Source organism: Agelaius tricolor, unplaced genomic scaffold (assembly GCF_023055355.1).
Source record: "Agelaius tricolor isolate 1412-34295 unplaced genomic scaffold, bAgeTri1.0.p SCAF_1, whole genome shotgun sequence".
NCBI lineage: Eukaryota > Metazoa > Chordata > Aves > Passeriformes > Icteridae > Agelaius > Agelaius tricolor.
In genome coordinates, this window is record NW_027269261.1 from 54,231,439 (window position 1) to 54,254,066 (window position 22,628).

A 22,628-nucleotide genomic window follows, 5' to 3' on the forward strand; every position below is an offset into this window, starting at 1 on the left:
ATTTTGGGTAGTTGAAAACATGGAGTGTCTGAGGAGGATATTTTCATGTGTTGTTTTTTGTTTTGTGGGGTTTCTGAAAGAGTAGTGTAGGAAGTTATGTTAACAAGAACCAAAACCATTTTTTCCTGTCAAAAGGGACAGGCATTTAATTCCTGAAGCGATTCTAAAGGTCAGTAAAGACACATGGATGTTCTTTCAACCTGCAAGTAATTAATTGCTTGGGTTTTCCAAAGAATCAGGTAGATTTATATACATGGATACAGTTAGTTAGTCAAGTATTTGTGGTTGATTAGTGCCAAAAATACTAACTTGGCTGCTTTGCCTTAAATAACTCAGTTAGTCCATCCTGTTACTACTACTCTGAGCTTCATCACAGTGATCACATCTGCATAAAAATGTAGAATTTGCTTCCTAAATAAATGCCTCTTGTAAGAACAACACCAACAGCAGTTCAGGCTTGGTCAGGACTCCATCAGAACATGCTAAGTGCACAAGTCTCATGAGCAGGTCGTCTCCAAAGGCTTAAGAGACATTGTGGCAAAGATGAAATCATGCGAAGACAAGAGGGAGAATTGGAGCTCTGATGTGTCACCTTTCTACTGATAAATGTGATGTAATACTAACCAGTGATTCAGACTGTTAGTACTGTTACTGTAACAGAATAAAATCATGTTCAGGCAGAGTCCTTACTGTTAACCTTTTCCTTTCACTGCTGTGTTTCCTTGGCTAGTTCTTAGCTGAGCTGGAAAGGCGGCAGGAAATGTCACATACACATGGACATTATGTGGCTGGCTGGGTGTTTTTCCCCCCAATGTTCTTTAAGCAGGCTTGGAGCAGTCCTGAGGAGCATTAACATGCTGCCTCTTACAGCTGAGAGTGTTTTGCCACAGGTGTAGTTTTCCCCAGAGGACTCTGGTCTGAAGGCTGAAGAGGGAAGAGAATAGATGTCCTTTGCTGTCCTTGATCAGAAAGGAGTGCATAACACTCAGCAGAGGGTTTATTTAACTGCTTCCTTGTATCCGTGGGGCGGCATCAAGCATTAAAATATTAGTAAGAAATATGTTTACCAGGGCATTCTACTTTCACACTGCCCAGCAAAAGGCTGTAAAAATCATCCCTGAAATATGCCTCCCTCTGTGATAAAGAGTTGCAAGTGGGTTATAATTCACCAGACATTTCTAAAAGCAGTGATATGCAAGAGGAAGACAGACCACTGCAGCAGATGATGTAGGAGTAGAGAGATTACTGGGTAAGAGAAGCTAGAAAGAGAAATTACTTCTCGTGGCACTAGGGAGGCACGTTTCAAACTTGGTTTATAATTGTATGTACTTTACCTGTCTCTGAAATTCTCTTACATATATTAATGTTATAGCAATCTATATGAACAAAATGGGCAGTATGCCAAAGGGGGTTGTAATTTTCAAGTACCTCTGTATTGTTATTGGAGAGGGGAGGAGGATATCCACTAACAGTGTAATTATGTGGCAATTCCAAGGAAATTGATTATTATTAGCTTTTTATGATCACACTAACAAAGTCAATGATCCAAGATAAAATAGCAAAAATTAGTGCTTGAACAATATTCAGTAACAAGGTACCACCAGGTGAGAGTGGATGTATCTGAAACCAGCTAATTCCTGAAAGGGAAATGGCCATCTCCCACCAATTATACCGATGGATGTGCTCTATTAAAGCCTGATCCACTTTAACGGGGGACTCCCAGCATAAGAGGCCACGTAAGTATGCAATGACACATACAGTATCCAGAAGTGGGTGGGTGTTTATTCTAAATACCCACATCACTGGGGTATTTGCACCTTTAACCAACAGAGAGAATTACAGGTAGTGAATACAGATCGATTTCTTCCAGTTGGTTATTGCTTTAACAAAATCTTTTGTCACTTTTTCTAACATCTGCCTTCAGTCCCCCAAATACAGCACAGAGACTGGGTACCTGCATAGTCAGAACTATCACTTGACAGCCATGTCTTCCCCTTTGAGGCTTCGTGGTTTTATATATAATAATTAAAAATGCTTCTCTGAGATGTGAGAAGGCTTTTCTAAAAGAAGAGCAAGTTGCTGCAATACAATAGTGTAATATTTTTGAAGGTCATAATAATAAAGTAGGGGAAAGAGAATAATCATTATTGCTCTTTCTTGTAATTAGTTTGCTTTCTGATATCCCACACTGTAACTAGAACACTATTCAAGAACACCCATCACAGTGCTTAACAAGATTTAATGTACATTTATTCTTAACATGTGGAACATATAAAGATTTTATACTGAATAAATGAAATTCATTAAGCCAGAGGAAAAGGAGGAATTTACATCAAGTTTTTTCTTTTTTAACTACATTATCTTGAAATACAAATGCAGATTCTTGTCACTGAAAAATCTTTGAAGTTGTGTTTCTTCCTTTTTTTTTTTTCCTGTATATATTTTTTGTCTGTAGACTGGTAACCATTTTCTTAAATCAATCCATACGTAACCATTTCCACACCTTGATTTATAAAGCAAATTGTGATCGGCTGCTCTCCCGAAATAGAGCATGACTTTATACATACAGAAACTTGTACATTACCCTCAGTTGTTGGTTTTCTGTGTTGGGTTTTTTCTTTTTTCTTTTTTTTTTTTATTATTTTTTGGAGATATGGCCCAAATGAAAGAAAAAAAATAATTCTACTATCACTTTGTAGATACCACATCATGAAAAAGAAACTAAAAACTTTGTACTAAAAAAAAAAAATGAGGGTATGTTTCATGTACAACTTCTATATACATCACGGCCCTTAGGCAATAAAAAAATATTTTAAAAAATGATTAAAGGAATCGTGAAGAACTGTCATTGTGGAAGGTCAAAAAAAAAAAAGATGTAGACAAGACAGTTCTGGTGAGGAAGCAATTGATGTTTAACTTCAGGTTTTGTTTAAAAATCTTTTAACTTGACTTATTTTGTTTTGTTTTGCTCCTAGCCTAATATAACCATTTCTCCTGAGGAGAAATCAGTATTGTTTTGGATTTTGACTACTGACTGACACCCTCCTTGATCCCCTATACCTACATCACTAGAATCTTCTATTGCACAGAGCTTTGGGTGATGGTATACAAGTTTTTTTTTATTTTTTCCTTATCTGAAAAAATAAAACACACAGGAACTTGGTATGTTGGTTATTTTTCACCTTTTTGTTTCAAAGTGGTGAGATTTTTTTCCCATCATACAATGGTTTGCCATAACATTTTTTTTAAAAAGTCACTAGTTCGCTTCCCAAAAAATATGCAATACAAACATGGAAAAGAACATTGAAAAGGATAATCTATGGAAAAAAAAAGTGTGACCTTTGAATGTACTAGACAGCAACTTTGGTTAAAAAAAATAAAATAAAAAGATGTACTTATACACATAGACAGCAAATATTAATTTCATAACTGTTCAAATTAATAATTTCTTTAATTCCCAATTGGTAAATAGTGAATGGGGCAGAGGAGCAAAGATTCTTTTTTTTTCCTTCTTCCTACATTGGATAAACAAGAACAGAAAACAGCCAGTTATATGTGACCCTCTAATCTCCACTCACACATGCTTGGCTTCTCACTTATGTCATAACTGCCCAATCTGAAAAAGTACATCACAGATGACAGATGCAACCAGAGAGTTCAGGACAGCAGATATTGAGATATCCAGCAAACGACCCTCGTGCAAAAGGAACTCGGAGCGGTTCTCGTCCACTCTCGCCATGGCCAGCAAGGCCTTGGCTGCCCTGCACATCATGTCTACGCTAGGCGGCTCCAGAGGCGGAGGCTGCATGTGCATGAGGTTATGCTGGCTCTGCTGGTACTGGGCCATAGTGACCCCATCCTCCAGGAAGCTTATCAAGTTTCCAATGCTTCCCTTCTGCACAGCTATTGCCCTTGCTGCTAATGTGTCCCCCTGGGCAAGGTTCGATAGGAGCGCCATGGACATTTCTCGGCAGACCGGGTTTTTGCGGTCCCCAACGTACCTAACTAAAGTAGCGTAGAGTTTCTCCTGACGGCTGAATGGGGGGGTGGCCAAGATAAGGTCCACATTATTGTCCTGGATACTGAGCTTACACAGGGTCTCCAGCACAAGTCTCTGAGGCGAAAGAACTGAGTTGGGCCCCACGGTTGGAAAAGGATCCTGTGCCTCTGCAGATGGGCACACCATCCAGTGCAGCAAGCCATCCAAAATTGGCAAACAGATGCTTTCCGTGTAAGCAGACAAGTCTAGCTGCCCAGAAATGTTGGCTAATGTGACCAATGTATTATCCCTCAAGACCTCGAGGCAGTCCCACCACCACTCATCCTTGCTGCAGGCCACCCCTTTGTCCTCCTCTTCCTCTTTCTCGTAAGTCTGCGGTGCTCGCTTTCTTTCTGGATGCTCGTGGTGAAGAAGGATCAACTTTCCCAGGATCAGCACCAAGCCTGGATGTTTGGACATTTCGGTGTCATTGCCAGGCACAAAAGACAAGCTACGGACGATATTTGACACACAGATGCAGCGTTTGGCCAAGGAGTCTTGCCAGTGAGTTATGGTGCATAGAGGAGTCTCATCCCGGCTCCTTGGCTCATCCTCTAGCAGTTTAATATTCCGGTGGCTTTTGGCTTGATGGATCCCGAAGGGAAATTTACTGCTCTCTGTTTGGGAACCAGAGTTTGAGTCTTCAGGTAGCGCTCCTGGCCGAGCCGAGAGGACATCATCAATGGTTGCTGTTATACTCTTTTCTTGCTGCTCCTCAGATTCACCTTTCCCCTCGAGGTCCTTCTTTTTGCTTGGAGAGTTCAAGGGAGGAGGGGCTTTCCTGCGTGGTGGAATCTCCATCTTGCTTTCAAAGTGAGTCTGGATATGCTCAGTTGTGTCACCACCACCAAGCTGCCAGTGGAGAAGTCCACTATCAAATTCCTGAACGCGTCCAAGTTTGTCAGATCGGTCAACAACAAATAGGTTATTTTTCTTTACAATCTTTATTGGCAGCTTGTCAAATTTACTGGCTTGTTTTGGCCTCTCACTTGGATCAGCAATGGCACCAGGAGTAGAAAAAACAATGCTCTTTTCTTCTCCTTCTACCTTTTCATCCTCCCCCTCCTCCTCATCTTCATCAAAATAGTCAATACATTCGTCATTCTCATCTTTTCCAGTATCCTCTGCCAAGGACTGACTATCATCTTTCTTGGCTGCTTTGTGATCAAGTGCTTTGTGGCCTGGATCTCCCACTTCATATTCCATAAGGATTCCAAAAATGTCAATCAGACATTTTCTAAAATATTCTACCAAAAGCTCAAGAAATCCAGACAACTGAGGGAAGAAGAAAGACAGAACATAAAAATCACATAAATATTTTTGTCTGCATGGAATTTTACTAGGAACACTGATGCATTCATATGTGAATATTTCTCTCATTCTGCTGTGGACTTGTGGCTAGGTCCTGCATGGCAGAAGTTAATCAAAAGAAATTCTTCTAGAGTCTGTCCAAACAGTATATAATGTCAAATTATCACGGCTCTGTTTGCTTCAGCTGTAACAGCTATGAGACGTACAGAACTTTATAAATGTCTCCTTTAAGCCATAGCAGACATCTGGCTTAGCTGTTCTGTCCCCTTGGAAATGCCTATTACTCTTCATTTTTTGTACAGAGTACTGAAGCTCCTAACTCGGCTATTTTTTCTGATTTCTACTTTTATTAGATATCTAAAGTTTGCAATTTTTCCTTTCCTCCTTTGTCTCTAAAACCAACTGTCATGTAGGAACCTGCAGTTTCAGGGTCCAGGTACTGATATCCTAGATTAATATCTCATCTCGATTGGAATACTTTAAAACTGGCAGTAGTTTAAAACTGTTATTGGAGGCTGGTGCTGTAAGTCACCCTTCAGAAACAGTTTTCATTTAGGTTTAATCTTCTTAATTAACTTGTAATCACTTTCTTATGGAAAGGCAGTACTTGAACTTGGTATTAATTTACACTTAGTGGCTTTATTATTAAAAATTTTTTGTTGTTATGATGCATTCAGCTTAATTGTCTGGCTTTTAATGTGTTTTATTTTAAATTGTGGGCTAATGGGTTTTCAGTAAAATGTCCATTCTATATTTTGTCCATGCTATATTCTCTTATGATTGCCAGCTTCTCAAAGAACTAAGAACAAACTGATGCTTATCAAAACCACAGGAGTTACCAGGCATCATATGATCCTGGCTGCCATTGGAAACAGAGTCCAAAGCAAACATAACAAAAGAATATATGTATTTACAATATGTCTAGTATTCTGTGCCATTTGCATAGGGTGTATTAACACAACTTCTGTCAGAATTCAGAGGAGATTCACCTCCTTTAACTTCAAACACCCACACTAGTCACACAACCTAACCTAATTGTCTTGATTCCTTTTATAATCAATGGTCTTTTACAGGCCATTTCTAGGGTATGATTCATCTGACCTATTTTAGATCTCTTTTTCTGGGTGAGATAAATCATGCTATAGATATCCCTAGTTCTAAAGTCAGGTGGGATGTAATGTACCATTTGTGTCTGTATTTAAAAAAAAAAATCATTATATTTAAAAAATTATGAGCTACACTATTAGTAACCAAGGAATGAATGGAGGAGAGAAACTGAATATTTAATTTGTACAAATTTTAGATGATGTGAATTATCAGCATGCCATCTATTACTACCACCTAACAGGCAAATGATTGGAGCAGAGCTGAAAAATGCTGGGAGGCAGTGAGGCGAAAGCACACACTGTTAAATCCTGTGTTGTTTGTATGCTATGGATAGACAGTGGATTTTAGCCTTTAAATTGTCAATTTGGTATTCCTGTGAAAACTTAATTCACTGGAAGAAGAAACGGAACAGAAAATAAGCAATTAAATAAAATCCCACAGTCTCACAGGGAAGTACTGAACAGGACAAGTTGTCACTAAAAACCAGTTTAATATAGTCTTGCAAAGTCTTTAAAGAAACACAGATTAAGAAAGATTACTAACATACTGCTGTTTTGAGGGATTATACTATCATGTGTGTGAGTTTACACATTAGGCTTTTGGCAGTGCTAAAATTCTTATATTCCTACATTCTCCTTTCTACAAGAAACATTCTTTTTTCAGGCTTCTTTATTTCCTCTATGTGACCTCTATCTGTCTCTTGTTACTCACTGTTGCCAATCATAAACAAGTGCAAGTTTTTCAATATTAAAATTTATGTTAATTAGAATAAATTGGAAAAGCCAGCAGCATTTTTGTAGGTGTCTTATTTCGCTTTTCTTTCCCTGGAATGCTGAGAAGTATAATGCTTTCCCACCTACCTGAGAGAGGTTGAAAGTAGCAACAGTGCTGTCATCATACAGAAGAATATTAATAGTGTCTAGCGCCCAGGTACTTTCAGCCAAAAGACCAGATTTAAGAGACATCATCACTCTCCAGGCCTCAGGAGTTACTGGAGAAAGAAAGAGGGAGAAGTAAAACAGTATTAGTGCATCCTTGGAGACTGTTAGTGAGTTCTGAAAGAGTAAACTGTGACATTCTGTGGATGCAAATTTAAATTAAGTGGCTACTGATTAAGACCCTATTTTCACTGCTTAGTTCTGTTCAGTTTTCTGTAACTGCTGCTAAGCCTTAGTGCTGGAGAATATCTTGGCAGGGCCCTTCTTCCTGACACTGCTGAGCCTGAAACAATCGTACAAACTAAAGAGCTTGACTGACCCAATTCATCAGTAAACAAAGGTAGAACACTCTGTCAGGAACGTGGAAATCTGAAGTATGAGAACGTGAATGGATGAAATGTAACCAAAATTTAAGATAAGAAAATACTTGGGGATCTTTTTAAGAAGTGGGGGAGAAACAAACAGGACAAATACTATGGAATGATTTGATGGACCATTCTACAGAGCAGAATAGCATGAGCTTCCATGGAACAAAAACATGGAAAGCTTTGCTAAGCTAAATGCTGTACTGGTGATTTAACAGACATTCTAAAGGACCTTTCAACACATCTCATTTTGAAATCTGAGGCAAGCTTCATTTTTAATGCATTTGTGAAGACCTTGAGTCTCCATATAAAATATTGCTTTCATTTCATGTCAGATTGTCTGGGATGAGTTTTACCTGTCATCCTCACTGATGCACGTTATCACATTTTTATTGAAAACAATCACACTGTAGTTACCAAAGTTCACTATTTGTCAAGAGTGTCTTAAAATGTGAAAAAAAACCCCAAAACCAGAATCAAAGTCCCTTTCCTCACAATTTATATTAAGGTTGGTTTTTTTTGGATGCTTACCAATATCTTTTGAGGTAATCTTTCGTCTTGGTTTTAAGACTGGTTGGGATGCTTCTACAGAGCCTGGGGGGAAGGTAATCTCTCTCCTAATCGGTGGTGGTTGGGGTGGAGGTCCTGTGACCTGTGACACTGGAACTGTGGGTATAACCTTTTGCATCTTCATGGAGGGTAGGAAAGGAGACTTGCTTGGAGACATACGGTTTTCCAAAGAGCGCTGGAAGGACGCTGGACTTGGAGCTCTGGAGATATGGTTTGGCATAGAGGGTGGTGTCTGGTAGGATGACTGAGGAGGTCTAGTGATAGGCTGCATGGAGGCTGAGGATGACATATAAGAAGGCTGCCGTTGGTTGACATGAGAAGGCCACTGACTCTCGTGGTTTATCCTCTGGTCAGGTACCATCATATCATCAGTGCGATTCATCCCTGGATACGGAGGGGCCTGTGCAGGGCCTCCTGGACCTTGCCTGTTCTGGTAAGGGTAAGGCATATCATTTCGTGTTGGCCACATGTTCTGCTGAGGACCTTCACTGGAGGATGATGACTGCATGGGGCCACCAATCATCTGGGGAGGTATTCCATGCTGCTGCATTTGTCCTGGGCCCTGCATCCTTTCCCTGTTATATGGATATGGGTACTGTCCCTGCATGGGCCTCCTGTCAGGCCCTGTGTAAGCATTGCCGTACTGGTTATACATTTCCTGCTGCTGGTTGCCATACTGCATGTTATACATATCCCCTTCGTGGCGTTTGGCTGGAGGCCCATACATGCCATCCATGTGTCTCTTGTAGTTCTGAAAGAAAATTTTGGAAAGATGTGTCACTTTTACTCCGCACACAATACAAATATACTGGATGAAAGCTCATTCAAAAAGCTGAAGGCGCTTAGTTCTAGAGGGATTGCGCCGACTCCAGAGTCGGGCACACAGCGCTGTTAGGCTTGATCCAGTGCTTTCTTTTTAAGCCTCTGTTTTGCTGTGCTTATAACTGAATACTAAAAGGAAGCTTATCCTTGGGCTAAATTTTCTTATGCTTGCTCTATTTTTTTCCCTTTCCTTCCCCATCTGTCAGACTAAATTCCACTGGTCATTTCAGACATGTATGAAAAGGCAACAGTCCTCACCAACTAAAATATTTTCACTTCTTTTTTATGCTTAGTCTATTAAGAAGAAAAATCTTAAAAAAAATTCAAAACCACCCAGTGAATCTTTTCAAGAGACAAGCACTGAATAAACTCTTAAAGTAACAAGATATGCTGCATGCATGCATGTCTGAACCACTGAATCTTACAATATGACATCAGCTACAGACAATAAATTTATTAATAGGAGAAAACAATCTGCTGCTCTGTGTAATTCCCAGGAATATTGTCCTCTTTGGGCAACCATCCTCTTCCCAAATCATCCTAATCACATTTAATTTACTGTGAGATTATTACAGCAAATGGTCACATCCAAACGTGCTGTTCTAGTTTATGCAGGTTCTTACCCTGCTGTTCTGTAATGAATTAAGCAATGTAACTAACAGCTGCCACCTATGGTTTATTCCCTCTTTGTTTCTCACCCTCTCAAATGGGGAATGCAGTGTGAGGTAAGCTGTTTTACCTCGGGGAGAGCTGAGTGGTTTTTAAAGCATACAAGCTTGAATGTATTTATGTTTAAGATGGCAGAACAAAAAAAAGACATGTTGCTCTTTGAGGGGGAAGGTGGTAAGGTTTGCAGCGGTCCTTAGCTCCTGTGGGAGTTTGTTCCACAGTTCAAACCACACTGAGTGTTCTGAAGCAAAAAATGTGAATTAAATGGGTGATTTTTGAATATATGATCTATGGCAAATTCAAAGTTACAGCTCCCCCGGAAACTCAGTAGCTCAGTAGCATTGTACAATGTATACTAATGTACTAGAGTTAAGATCAGATAAAATTCTCTCTGTATTCAATATGGGAAAGTTAAAACAGCTCTGGGATTCATAAAGTCATCTTCCAACTTTGGTGCACATAAAACCACAACTACTGTATTGTATGAAAGTATTTTTTTTTAACTTACTATAGAGCTCTCTGGCTATCTGAGAAATACCTATTTCCAGCCTTACATGAACGACTTGCTTGTACCAAATTGCACCCTTGGGGCCAATTTCTACATTAAGAAATGACTTGGCAGCAGCCACACCTAAGAAGGTCGTGTTTGCTTTGCCACAGTGACTCAGTGCTCACAGCAGACACTTGGGAATGAAGCATGTGCCTTTTTAAAAGCACTCCAGCACCCTGGTACATACAGTGCCACTGTGCCCAATGGTCCCCAGTGCAGAGGACAGTGATGCACCTGAGCTCCTCCCTCCTGTGGACATGCTCAGCAGGACACTGAGACTGCACCACGTGTCTCTCTCTCCACTGAGATGTGGAATTCTGAGACCTCACAGAGGACAAAAAGCCACCAACACAGGGCATCTGCTGCATAATAGCTCTTGGGATGTAAGCATTCATACAGAAACTGGAAAACCTGGCTCCAAGTGTTTCATTAGCCCCAGGAGTTCATGCTCCAATCACCTCCTTTGCAGGTCATTCCCTAGCCTTTGGGTTGTAGATAAAGCTTTGAAAGGGTCATTTTTCACATTCCTCCTGAACCACTACAGAGTAAGACTTAGGAAATTGTAAATAAGCTACTGGCAACAGAATGTCTAGCTAAATGAAGAAGTGGAATCCTCTGGGGATGGGAGAGAGAGGCCGAGGCTGGTCAGGATCCATGTCCTTCATTCTCCACTGCTTTTCTGCATTAATGCATTTTGCTTTCAAGAGTCGTTGTACAAAATATATAAACAGTACTAAGGACAGAGCCAAATATTTTTTTGCAATTCTAGCTGTCTTCTCGCTTAAAGGAACATGTAGTTAATATATTCCCTGCACATGTTAGCATGGAATATCACAAACTATTCTGTTATATATCTTTGCAGTTCCCCCACTAAATCACCTAGATTGCTAGCATATGCTCGTCATAAAAAACAACAAAACAGTTTTCTGATTATGCCATCTTTGAGATGTTATCAACCAAAGAGATAAGCAAGAAATTCTGAAATTTAAATTTATGTATGCTTTTAGTACAGTGCAATCTAAGATCTGTTTCAGTTTCTTCCCACCACACTCCCAACTCCTGACCCCAATTTCCTAGTAAAACTCTATCCCAAACTGAAAAGAACTATCTGAAATTGGCTCAAAACTAGTTTACATTTCAGTTTTTTATAATAAGGAAATGCTTTCTATTCTGAAAGCCAACTTCAGGTATTGTATGACCATAACTGAATCAATAACACACAGAATGAAGCTGATCCTGTTGAAGTCAGTGGAGTTTTGCTATTGACTTCTAATGTGGGATTTTGCTCACAAGGTATTAATCATGCATGTAACAAAAAAATCTTATTAATTAATATAATTTGTATTTTTGAGTTGTAGGAATTGGAGAGACTGCAATGTACAAATGTTTAAACTATTTTTAACACCAATAACATTCTCTCCTATTTTTTGTACCATATTATTACTAGAGACATCATGTTGGAATATGCCCTCTGATCTAAATTAAAGATGGGTATCTCATATGACCCACCACAGCACTGAAAATAATTGAGAGTGTTGCTCATTTTACTTTGTTCCAGTTCTCTGTTGGGTTCACTTGGCTGCATGACATTAAATTAAGGCCCTTGAACCTGTCATCCAAACAGCTTTTCTATTTGTTCCTTCACTTGTTACTTCACTTCTGTTTGTCACTTCACTTAACTATGCTTTATACTTTCCCAGTCTGCTGGTTATTAACTTGGGACAATCACTGGATGCACATCCAAAGCCACAGAACATCTGTTAGAATTTACATTCTTCCAGTGTAAGGAACACATTTACCTACAGCTGCACATACATTGCTTATCCATATAGGCTGTGACTTTGACCAGAATTACAATGCTCCTCTGTGCCAAAAAACATACACTTTATAAACAAATTTTTCAATATAGAATCCTGGGGTGAATTTTTTTAAACAAATGTTATGAACATAGCCATTTCCCCCTCTACTACCTGCTGCTGTGGATACATTCCAGGTTGATGTCCTCCATATGGTGGCTGTCCTGAGGGAGGTCCTTGTCCTGGATACTGCTGCCCATATGGTTCATGCCTAAAATAAAGCATTCAAATCAATACTTAGAGCTGCTGGAGTTTTCAAGCCACCAGGAAAAGTAAATTCTCTGAAAATCTTGCACCTTGAAGGTATCTGCCATCTGGAAACAAGGTGAAGGAACAGTCTGGTTATGGTCCTGAGCCTGAGGTAGTAAGCTCTGCTGGAGCTGGTTGTAGAAGGAAGGAGGTAAAGTAGATAGAAGAGAGGAGGAGCAATGAAGATACAACAGAGGGATTTAGAGGGAGCAGTCAGGAATGGGAAGAGGGTATGGTGAGCAAAGAGGTAAGAAAGGCAGCTACAGACATGGGGAGCCCATCCTTGGTGGGGAAGTATCTGGTGTAGAGCTAAAAGTTAGCAGGTAAAAATTCTTGTGGCAAGCTACAATTTTAATACAATTCTAATAGCAAGCTACTTTGTGGATTATTCAAGAATATATCAATTTAAAGTGAGTAAAAACAGTACTCATAATTTTGGTAATGTTTGTGTAATTTTTAATTAAAGCTACATAATGAAGCATACACAATAAGAGACAAAGTTGTGTTGCACTTGGAAACTTACCTGGGGCCTTTAAGACCTCTGAGGAGCACTACAGTGCAATATTTTTAGCACATATGAATGAAATTTAGATTGCTGAAATCAAGTACTTGGAAAGCATTAGGACTGATAAATAGTACTGTATTGCAGGCTAATATGTCAGTAATTTCTCTCTGTACACTATCAGTGAGAACACATCAACAATTAGAGGATAATTATAGAAGTAATGTATCAGGAAGAGGTACAGAAACAGAGAACTGGGGAACTTGACATGTTAAAAGAACTAATGGGACCTCATTTTTCCAAACATAGAAAACTAATTTCTTTTAAAAAGAGATGACCAGAGAGAAAGAAATAGCAATTCAGTGTCTCTAAAATTATGACATTGATGGAGAGAAATTATCCAATGCCAGTTAAAAGAACAATGTAATGAGGGGACTTGTCTGTAGTTGCCCAAGAGCATATGCAGTAAGACAAAATTCAGCAAAGGTACACGTGTCATACATAAGGGAAAACTTTCTAAATGTTCAGTTTTTTAGCCACAGGATAACCATAAGCCAGGTGAAATTGAGGAAGCTTCAGAAGTGGGATAATTTAATGCTGCTCTGGAGAACTTGGGCCTATAAACTACATTCTAGTCCTGTGCTGTGCAGCAGATACACAAGGTAGGATGTACACTCCTTTTCTAACAGCTGATACTACTATTGCAGAAATCAACTCACTCACAGGAGCCTCTGCTCCCCTGCAAGAACTGAACCAAGGGTAAAAGCCTAAACAAGAAAGCAAAACAGAAGTAACACAGCGAGAGGCCACATGCTCTGCCTGCATGCTCTGACAGGGGCTGCCAGCTGTTAGCTGGTTACTTGGGTACTACAGAGAAATCAGTGTTCACCTTTGCTGGCCAGGGTAACAATTAGGAGAGTACATGCTTGGGTCACTGTTTGAAGGCACCATATTGCCTTGACCAGGTGGTACCATACTGCCTTCAGGACCCAGCCCATGATCCAACCTAAAAAATGACAAAGGAAACCTCATTCTGTAAAAAGTCCTTTTTTTCCAAAATTGCCAACCTAATAAAATAAATCACACCCTTCAAAGGTAACATTCTCTTGACTTAACACCTTCCACTGGAGCCCTTATTCTCACCAACTCCCCAGCAATGTGACCTACTGAACAGCATGATGATACTTGATTTACTTGACACATCTACTACTTAAAACTACTGACTGAAAACTACTTTGCCCTTACACTTTAAAGACCCACACTGCACCACTCTGTTACCATCAGGAAACAGAAAGAGAAGCTAAGTACACAGCCCAATGAAAGGAAAAGCAGAAATATGGCCAGAGCAGCAAAATCTGCCAGAATACTTAATATAATCCAAACATTCTCAGAACATTCTGCTTGCTCTACCAATGCTTAGACATCAGTCATTTTACCACTTTTTGTTTCCAAAGCCTTTCCCCAGATAAACAAAAGATGACCAAATTTATTTCATGTACTTTACTGAAGGACAAACTTATAAGAATCCTGTTGGACACACTGCAAGACTGATACTGCTACAGCTCTGACAACAGACTCCAGACTCTCCAAAGGCAATTCACTCACAGACCACAAATCAGACACATTTAGACTGTGCATTTTGTCTTTCATTAAAAGCCAACTAGCAACTGTTTAGGTAAAAACATGGCCAGGAGACCAACTCAAGTGCTACTTTATGCTATCACAGCCCAGCCCAGCTGCCAGCTGAAGGTAGCTGTCAAAGACACCCACGAGCTAATCTGCTGCAGCCTGAGTGATTTCTAAGGTGTGACAATTCCTCCTTATTAATTTCTGTGAACAGCTAGACTCAGTCATTACCAGTGGTTTGACTCCCAGTGATTTAGTAAGATGCTGTAGGAAATGTAGGCTGCTATGTTCTCTGCAAAGTGGAATGGGAAAATGAAAAGGGAAGAGAGAGGATCATTTTCACTAATGGGCTTTGCTTTTTCCTGAAGATTGACTCACCTCCTGTCATAGCCACTTCCATAAGAGAACTGCTGCCGCTGGCTCATGCTCATGTTGGACATTGCTCCAGATGGACTCTGGTTATACATATCTTGTATTCCACTGTTAGGCATTTGTCCAGGGGTCATGAAAGGCTCATTGCTTCCAGGCACTGCAACAGTCAGTAAAATTAAATTTATTAATCTGGGTGTTTGAAGTTCACTTTCTTTTCAAAGAAGTATTTTAGGAGAATGTTCAGATCCCTAACACTGCCAAGGAGAATTAGCAGGTGGAGGTCTAACAAGCTCTCTGGGGTCTAATGGGAACACATGAAGCACCACCACTACCAAGATGATGGGTATAATATTAAGGAGCTGCAAGTAAGGAAAGAAATCTCCTCCTATGGAAATGAGCTATCAGGCACCAGGCAGCTGCTTCCCTCTGGTCTTCACAGCTGAAGATGAACTTTACTCTTGTTCTTTTCACCGAAACAATGCTAAAAACGAATGCAAACATAAGCCTCACAAAACAGATGAAAGCAAATCTGCTAGTTTGAACTACAAAGCTGTCAGAATCAAGTTTTTATTTCATACACATATATACAATAATGTTGTTTTGGAAAGGATACTGTATCCTAACTTAGCTTCTCAAGAAGGATGGGCATATTCTATGGGTCCAAGAAAAGGCACTATTATCAGATATAAATCACCAAGCAAATAGAAGAGACTTCAGTCCCTCATAGTAGATACTGAACAGAGATATTTCTGTTTCAACAGGATGAAGTGAAATGTATGAGAAAGTACAACCCACCCACTTAATCTCATATGGATATAAAACTCAAAGTGAATCTAAAGCAGAGAGTGTTTTCCCTTCCTTCAACTGTGTTATATGTTAGTGTCCACAGCCCAGGCAAAAGGATTTAAAGGAAAGGCTTTTAAAAAAAATCTCATTCATTTAACTACCTCTTTTAAAGCATCTCCCTACTTCATCACATCTCTCCCTTTCCTCAGTTTCAGGGCCTCTTCTTGCCATATCTCCCTTTTGCTCTGTTTTAGTTTACACTTAATCTCCTCCACCTGCTCTTCTCTTTACAGCCATTGTGAGCCCTGCCTGTGTTCTTTCCTCCTACTTTCCTATATCTGAGGCATGCAAGATTGATGAATTTTAAAATCTTCTTACAATATCCACAAAACCAGCTGTAGGTTAAGTACCCAAAAGGACCAGAGTCAATTTTGAAATGGATTTTAAATGTTGCTTTTTAAAAATAAACAAACTTAGAGTGTGTTTATCACCTTTTATCACCTTTTGTCAGGGACTGCTCAAGTAAGAAAGAAATTAGCTTTACTATTTTGAAAAATATGTAAAGTGAGACAGAGAGTATTAGGAGGCTTGCTCAATTTCACACAGTGAATTCCCAGACCAGTCCTACTACAACCAGGCATGTTGCTTCACCACTTCACATTCTAACAGTGAAGTCCAGCACTTGATTTGCAGAGAAACTTACTAACCTCAAGAAATATAAATTCTAACCCCATGATTTATGCCATTTCCCAAAATTTATTCCTACAAACATTTTTAGGATTCTCTTAATTCCAAAATAACGGGCATGACTCTGAGTGGGGAAAATATGACCAGACCAGAAACTCAACTGCACTGCACCTCTCTTTTTGCTACAAGGACAATGGCAAAATCATCAAAGTGACAAAGTTCATTCTGACTACAAAATCTTGATTACCTAAGACACAGGGAAGAACACTTAAGCTCCCAGAAAGAAAATACCTTTTCTCATTCCACCGAAAGGATCTTTATTCGGCTCATATGGCATCCTTCCCATCACATCTGGCATGTTTATTCCCTGCTGGTATGGTGCATTTGGCGTCATGGAGTTTCGCTTTGGGAACGCTGAATCACTTACATCAGAAAAGGGATCATGCACACTGACTGCGCTGTTTCTGGCAGATCAAGAAGAAAGAAACATTAACATCATCCTGTATTCTTAAGAAATGTGAAAACAGCCTAGACTACAATAAGTGCTGTGGTAGTGATCAGTGCAGGATGCATAAAAGGAAGATGTAAAAGACTTTCACAATGGACAATCATTTAAAAGAATCTACCCACTTTTTCCTCAACCTTCTCTGTCTACTTACCTCAGAGATCAAGGTTTTTTATTTAATTCTACTGTTTGTGCATTCCTATTATTCATTTAGAAGTCTAAATCTTCCTGAAATTTTACTAAGCTGTTTTGTTCTTTTTTACCTAGAAAACCCAAACTGAATTAAGATGATTAAAGAAGGTTCTTGCTATCCTTTCTGCAGCATTACAGATGGAGAAAAAAAGAAGTTGGAGTGGCTCTGCACACAGTACAGAGCTCAGTCATGTTCCTGCTGAAGTCATAAAAAACTGTTTTGCTGGACTTCAGTGGGCAAAGGCTCCTTAATGAATGGTGAGACAGCTTCACTCCAGATTATGCCAGTCTGTGAGACTTACAGAGCACAGAACTGAAAGGGATCTCTTGGTCCACCCAGTTGAACCCTCTGCTATCTCAACTACTGTTATCATATATGCTTTTCACAATTTGAATTCAAGTAACACCTTTAAACCACACATTTCTCCTTCCTGAGCATGATCTGTTGACAAGAGGTGTACAGGATAAGCGAGGAGAGGAAGGTTGTGGTTCTAAGTAGATGCTGTTGGGTTCCACCTTCCTCTCCACTATTGACATATTGACATGCACTTCTTTGCACTGGTGCTTGTCTGATCCTTTTCTGGTGTTTAGAAAGCTAATGGACCTCTCTCTACTCCTTCCTCTCTTTCCCTCTCTCTCCTCCAAAAATAAGTAGTTTTCTGCCACTTTTCAGACTCTGACTGGTTTACCACAAAATCCTGCAAGTGCCAAAGCAGCTAGGAAAGACTGGATTAAACTGCTGTAGAAATATAGAGCAATAAAAAATGAAGCAAAGCCCTTTTCATACCTGCCACCCTGCATAGGTGTCATCTGTCCATGAGGTGTGGATGCTGGTGTTGGGGGCTTCAAATCGCCTGGCACTTCTGTCATGGAATTACTACCAGTGGACTGTGGAGTCTGTGGGCCTTGCAAGGAACCAGAATTAGCTGAAAAATTAAAAAAAAAAGTAATTATGAAAAGGTAGAAGCCAAATTCCTGTGGAAATAATAATCGTCAAGGAAAAAAAATGGTTCTTTTCTCTAGAAGCCTGTGTATACCTCAATCCATCTCAGTACTTCATAACTTCCCCCAAATCCTCTGAGATCAGGATATGCTGTGTAGTAATAGCCATCATCCTTCCTAGAACCATGAATTTAATCTGCTGCCTGAAGCAACATGGATAGAAATCATCCAGATGAAGGACCATTTAAATCAGAGGTCAGAGATACAAAGTTAATTGTCTGTAGTTTACAACAGAGTAAATGAAGGTTGTTCTTTGGCATAGCTTCTTCATATAATCACTATCACAACACATGTGTTCATAAGAAATATTTCAGCCAGAAACTTTTCATCATAAATTTAAGCTGCTATATTAATATAAATTCATGGTTTTATTTAGCACTAAAAGGCAGACATTTCCATGGTGAAACATAGCAAATGATTAGCAGCACACTGCAATCCTGTGTCATCTTTGAGACAGCATGGCAAAAGATGGTATTTAAGAAATGCAAAAGGCAATCTGGGATCAGAAGAAAACAATAACTGAAAGTACAATTTGAACAGGAGGCTACAGATAACACTCCTAAAAGAACTGCAAAAATTTAAATTGGCATCTTAACAATATGTTACTTAGGGTCAGTGATGGTAAAGCATATGTAACAAGAGCAGGTCAATTCTGCAAAGGATTTGTTTAATCAGCAAAAACTTATTTGTTGAGATCTCAGAAAGCAATAGAGTATCTGTACTAAGGTCCTCCTCAATGGAGGTAAATACCTTGATATTCTTGGTATAACAAATGTAGAAGAGCATTATACTGTTTTGTTCCAATGTGACTGAGCAGCAATAAGGGCATTAAATTAATACATCAGATATTGGTAATGGTGAAGCTAATGATAAAATACACCCAGACCAGTCTTCCAGAGTAGACACAAAAGCTACTATTTTCATGTGACTGCTGAACAGAAACATGCCCTGAGCCCAAAGCTCTACATAACAGTTTTATGATTTAGAAGGTGGTAACTGAGGATTAGTAACAGCATCTAAGCCTTGGACCTGACAGGTCCTGCAGCAGAAGTCCTACGGAAGGAGAACTTGTAGGATTCAAGTCTTTAGATGCAACTGGGAAAAAAATTACCAACAGAAAAAATTGACAAATCTAACACACTGAGTAGGACATGGATTTGGCTTGAGAGGTCCTTCTTTTTTATGAACTGTCATGTAAGTGTTTTATTATGCCTGCCTATCTACGTTCAACCAATTAACAAAACTTTATAAATTACTGTTACAGTGAAAATTGGAACGAGCAGTACGGGTTTTTCTTCTGTATATGAAAGAGAGTAGTTTATAATTTACTCAGAATCCTGGAACACTCATCATCCTGACAGGCAGAGCTTGTTTTTAACTGAAGAACACCTTTTTTATATGTGTTTCATATATATCTGTAACACATGTTCCCCTATCTGGAAATCAGTCTCAGTAGCAAGTGCATATGTAAAATCCACTTTGTGTGGACCACATTGTTCTTGTCATCAGCTTTCTGAGGCAGTTTTGAATTATGCTTACATAGTAATGAGGTTCAAAAAAAGTTTAGGAAAAGCTCTCTAATTGCATTAATACATGAACAAGAACATTTGCAACAGCTAATATTAGTGATATTAGTCTACAGTTAGCTGAAAGCTTTAGTGCTATAATAAAACAAAAACTAACCATATTCACATAAAATCAGCTCTTTGAATATTTGACCCCCAAGCAGGTCAGGATCATTCTTCTCCCCTTGAGCTTTAAACACAATTCTATATTCTTCTAAAAAGCTTGAAAGCATTTCTGAGTTATGTCGCAGATTGTCACATATTAGAAACATGTGAGCAAACATCTTACTGTACCCATATGCTTACTGTAAATTCAGACATTGCCTAACCCTGCATATTTCTCTTATGCTGGGCTCTTAAGAAGCAATTAAGCTTTTCCCTATCCTATCTGAGCAAGAGCTTAATTCATATCTCTAGCAAACCTAAAGGAAAAAAGTAAAAGATTTCTCAGTATTTACAAGCTTCAGGAGTGCAAATTTATTAATAACAATGTGTTTTGTATCATATTCTATAAAGAATGGTTCAAAAGAAAAAAAAGATACCCAATTTGAGAAGCTACAAGTCCAATTTCCATCTTCAGGGTGGCAGTTACAAGGTTGGTTATTTTTCCTCTATCTTTCTAAATGACTGGTTATATACAACTGAAAAAATGGAAGGCAGATGCTGTCAAAGTTTCTGGTACTGCTTTGTTAACACACTTTGCCCCTGACCTCCACTGGATTAGGGACACTTCTAGAGAATAGGAATTGCAAGTGTCTCAATCTCTGGATTAGGACTCCATCTACCAAGAAGAGCCTGTATTTCCTATTTCACCTTAAATTTTACATTTGCTAGACTGCATTCTGAAATTTTTACATCTATTTTTGCAGGGATTTTATTATGTCAGCTGCTTAATTTTGATTGTGGACATTGTGAAAGAGAAACAGTATCTTTTAGAGTGCTTCAAAAGCTTCAGCATTAAACCAAGCTCTAAGAAGGAATACAAACAACAGTGTTCTTTTAGGAAAAGTAATCTCTGCTTACATGATTCTGCAGCTATCCTGGGGATGTCCAGGAAAAAACCTGTGGGTTCACAGATACTGAATTCCTCATCTCACATCCACATCTAAGCAATAATTATCATTCAGGTATCATAACAGATTTGTAAGAATATGCTTTTTACAATACAAAATACATCAAAACTTAAATACAACTGACATCCTGGTCAGTGAGAAGGTGAGGTCTTCCACATTTTGCTGTGGAAGCATGTGTTAATAAAACATGATAGCATGCATTGTTCTCTGAAGCACGGAATTATGGTACTGGAATGCCTTTTGCCTTGCAAAGCCTGCATGGCAGTAAATACTGTTTTCTGGAAAGACCCTTTATTTACCACAGAAGAAAAATGCAGCTAAAAAAATTACATTAAACATTTCTCTTGTCAGCAATTTTTTCCCTTTGGAAAGAAAAGAAAAAAAAAAAAGAAAAGGAAAGAAGAATGAAACCTCTTGAAACTCCATTAATGTGAGGCCTGACATGCTCTCTAGGATATCCCTACCTTTTGCCAGAAGCTACAAATGTATACTCTAAAGTAAACAATGGAAAGGTTACTGAAGGTTAAGTACATTCACATACTTCAGAGTGAACAGCCAGCCACCACGCTGGGAAGATAATTTACACAGCATGAACCCAGTGCCCCAGCTAGGCTGGACTGGGGGCTGCTGGCTGCTGCAGGGCCCCCCGGGCAGGCCTGGATGCAGGCACAGGGCCACCTCCTCCTGTCCCCCCAGCCACCCCTCCCAACCCCTGGCCCATCCATCTTCAGTGGGGATTCCCTGGCTGGCCTCATGACACGCTCCATGACATCACCTGCCTGCTAATAATAGCATCCAGTCAGGCACCCGCCAGCAGCGCAGAGACGGATGGCTTTGGTTACAGAGGCACTCACTGAATGCCTGCGTCCTGCCGTGCTGTGCATGTCCCCCCCTGCACCCCTCCCCAAGTCTCGTTTCTCTGCTGCCAAGGAAACGCAGGCAACACACTCCTGGTGCCTTCTCGCTCCCTCCTTCCAGCACAAGCTTAGGATTTTTCCAGGTTTGCTTTAATGAAATCTCTGCTGACATCAGGGCAAGCTGCTGTTACTCACAAGCATCCTCAGCTGGACCACTCTGGCCATCCTGTTCATTCAACACAGGATAAACTCTGAGCCTGTTATTTTGAGAACTGTGCACACATAACCGCACACTGCAACTAAGAATTCAGAGTGCCAGAGTACAGCAATGGAAGGTAACTCCTTCATGCTGATGCTACTTTGGAATTTTTTCTCCAGCATCCTTTAGTGCTTACAGTAATGGTGCCCAGAATTCTTCTCAGTTTAGAACTTGCCACATTATTTGTGAGCATTTTGGTCAAAACTATCAAATTCATGTGACAGGAAAAGCATTTTGTCGTTGCACCTGCTCCCGGAAAGAAGGAAGACCTACAATGCCTCTCTCTCTAAGGGAGTTCTTATGCAGCGAAAGTCATCAGCAGGTGCCATGGCCCTTGGCACAGACCCAGTGATCAGGACAGAAGGCCATCAGGGATCCTCCAACAGTTAGTCTGTCATTAGGCATTTGCTGCTGGCCTTCACTGCTGATGGTATTACCTGACCCAGGCAGATTTAAGCTGACATGAAGGCCTCAGCCTACAACAAACACGTCACCAACTTGCACAGACTCTGAGCAGTGCAAGGCACACTAAAACATTCAGGCCCCCACTGCTCCCCAGGAGCTTTATGAACCAGAAGAAGAGGCTCTGACAGTGATATGAAGCAGGAACAATTGAAACGAGCACCTAACCCTAACACCTTGGCTACTGTGCAAATCTCTGCTGATCAAGGCCAACCACTCTGCCACCTTGCTGCTCTACTCTCACTCCTTTTTTCAACTTATAAT

The 22,628-nt window shown here is 39.8% G+C and overlaps 1 protein-coding gene across 4 annotated transcripts in view; it reads right to left on the reverse strand.

Moving 5' to 3' along the window:
* Nucleotides 1-2,228: 2,228 nt before the first annotated feature.
* The window catches only part of ARID1B (AT-rich interaction domain 1B), a 324,781-nt gene continuing 304,381 nt past the window's right edge, over nucleotides 2,229-22,628 (reverse strand). For all 4 annotated transcript variants that reach the window (XM_071434924.1, XM_071434914.1, XM_071434939.1 and 1 more), the window contains 7 exons: nucleotides 17,934-18,072; nucleotides 16,741-16,913; nucleotides 14,983-15,133; nucleotides 12,342-12,438; nucleotides 8,292-9,081; nucleotides 7,318-7,448; nucleotides 2,229-5,314 (listed from right to left, as the gene is read on the reverse strand). In XM_071434924.1, the coding sequence (XP_071291025.1) occupies nucleotides 3,602-5,314; nucleotides 7,318-7,448; nucleotides 8,292-9,081; nucleotides 12,342-12,438; nucleotides 14,983-15,133; nucleotides 16,741-16,913; nucleotides 17,934-18,072 (3,194 nt within the window). In that variant the 3' untranslated portion in view covers nucleotides 2,229-3,601. The remainder of the gene's footprint in view (nucleotides 5,315-7,317; nucleotides 7,449-8,291; nucleotides 9,082-12,341; nucleotides 12,439-14,982; nucleotides 15,134-16,740; nucleotides 16,914-17,933; nucleotides 18,073-22,628) is intronic.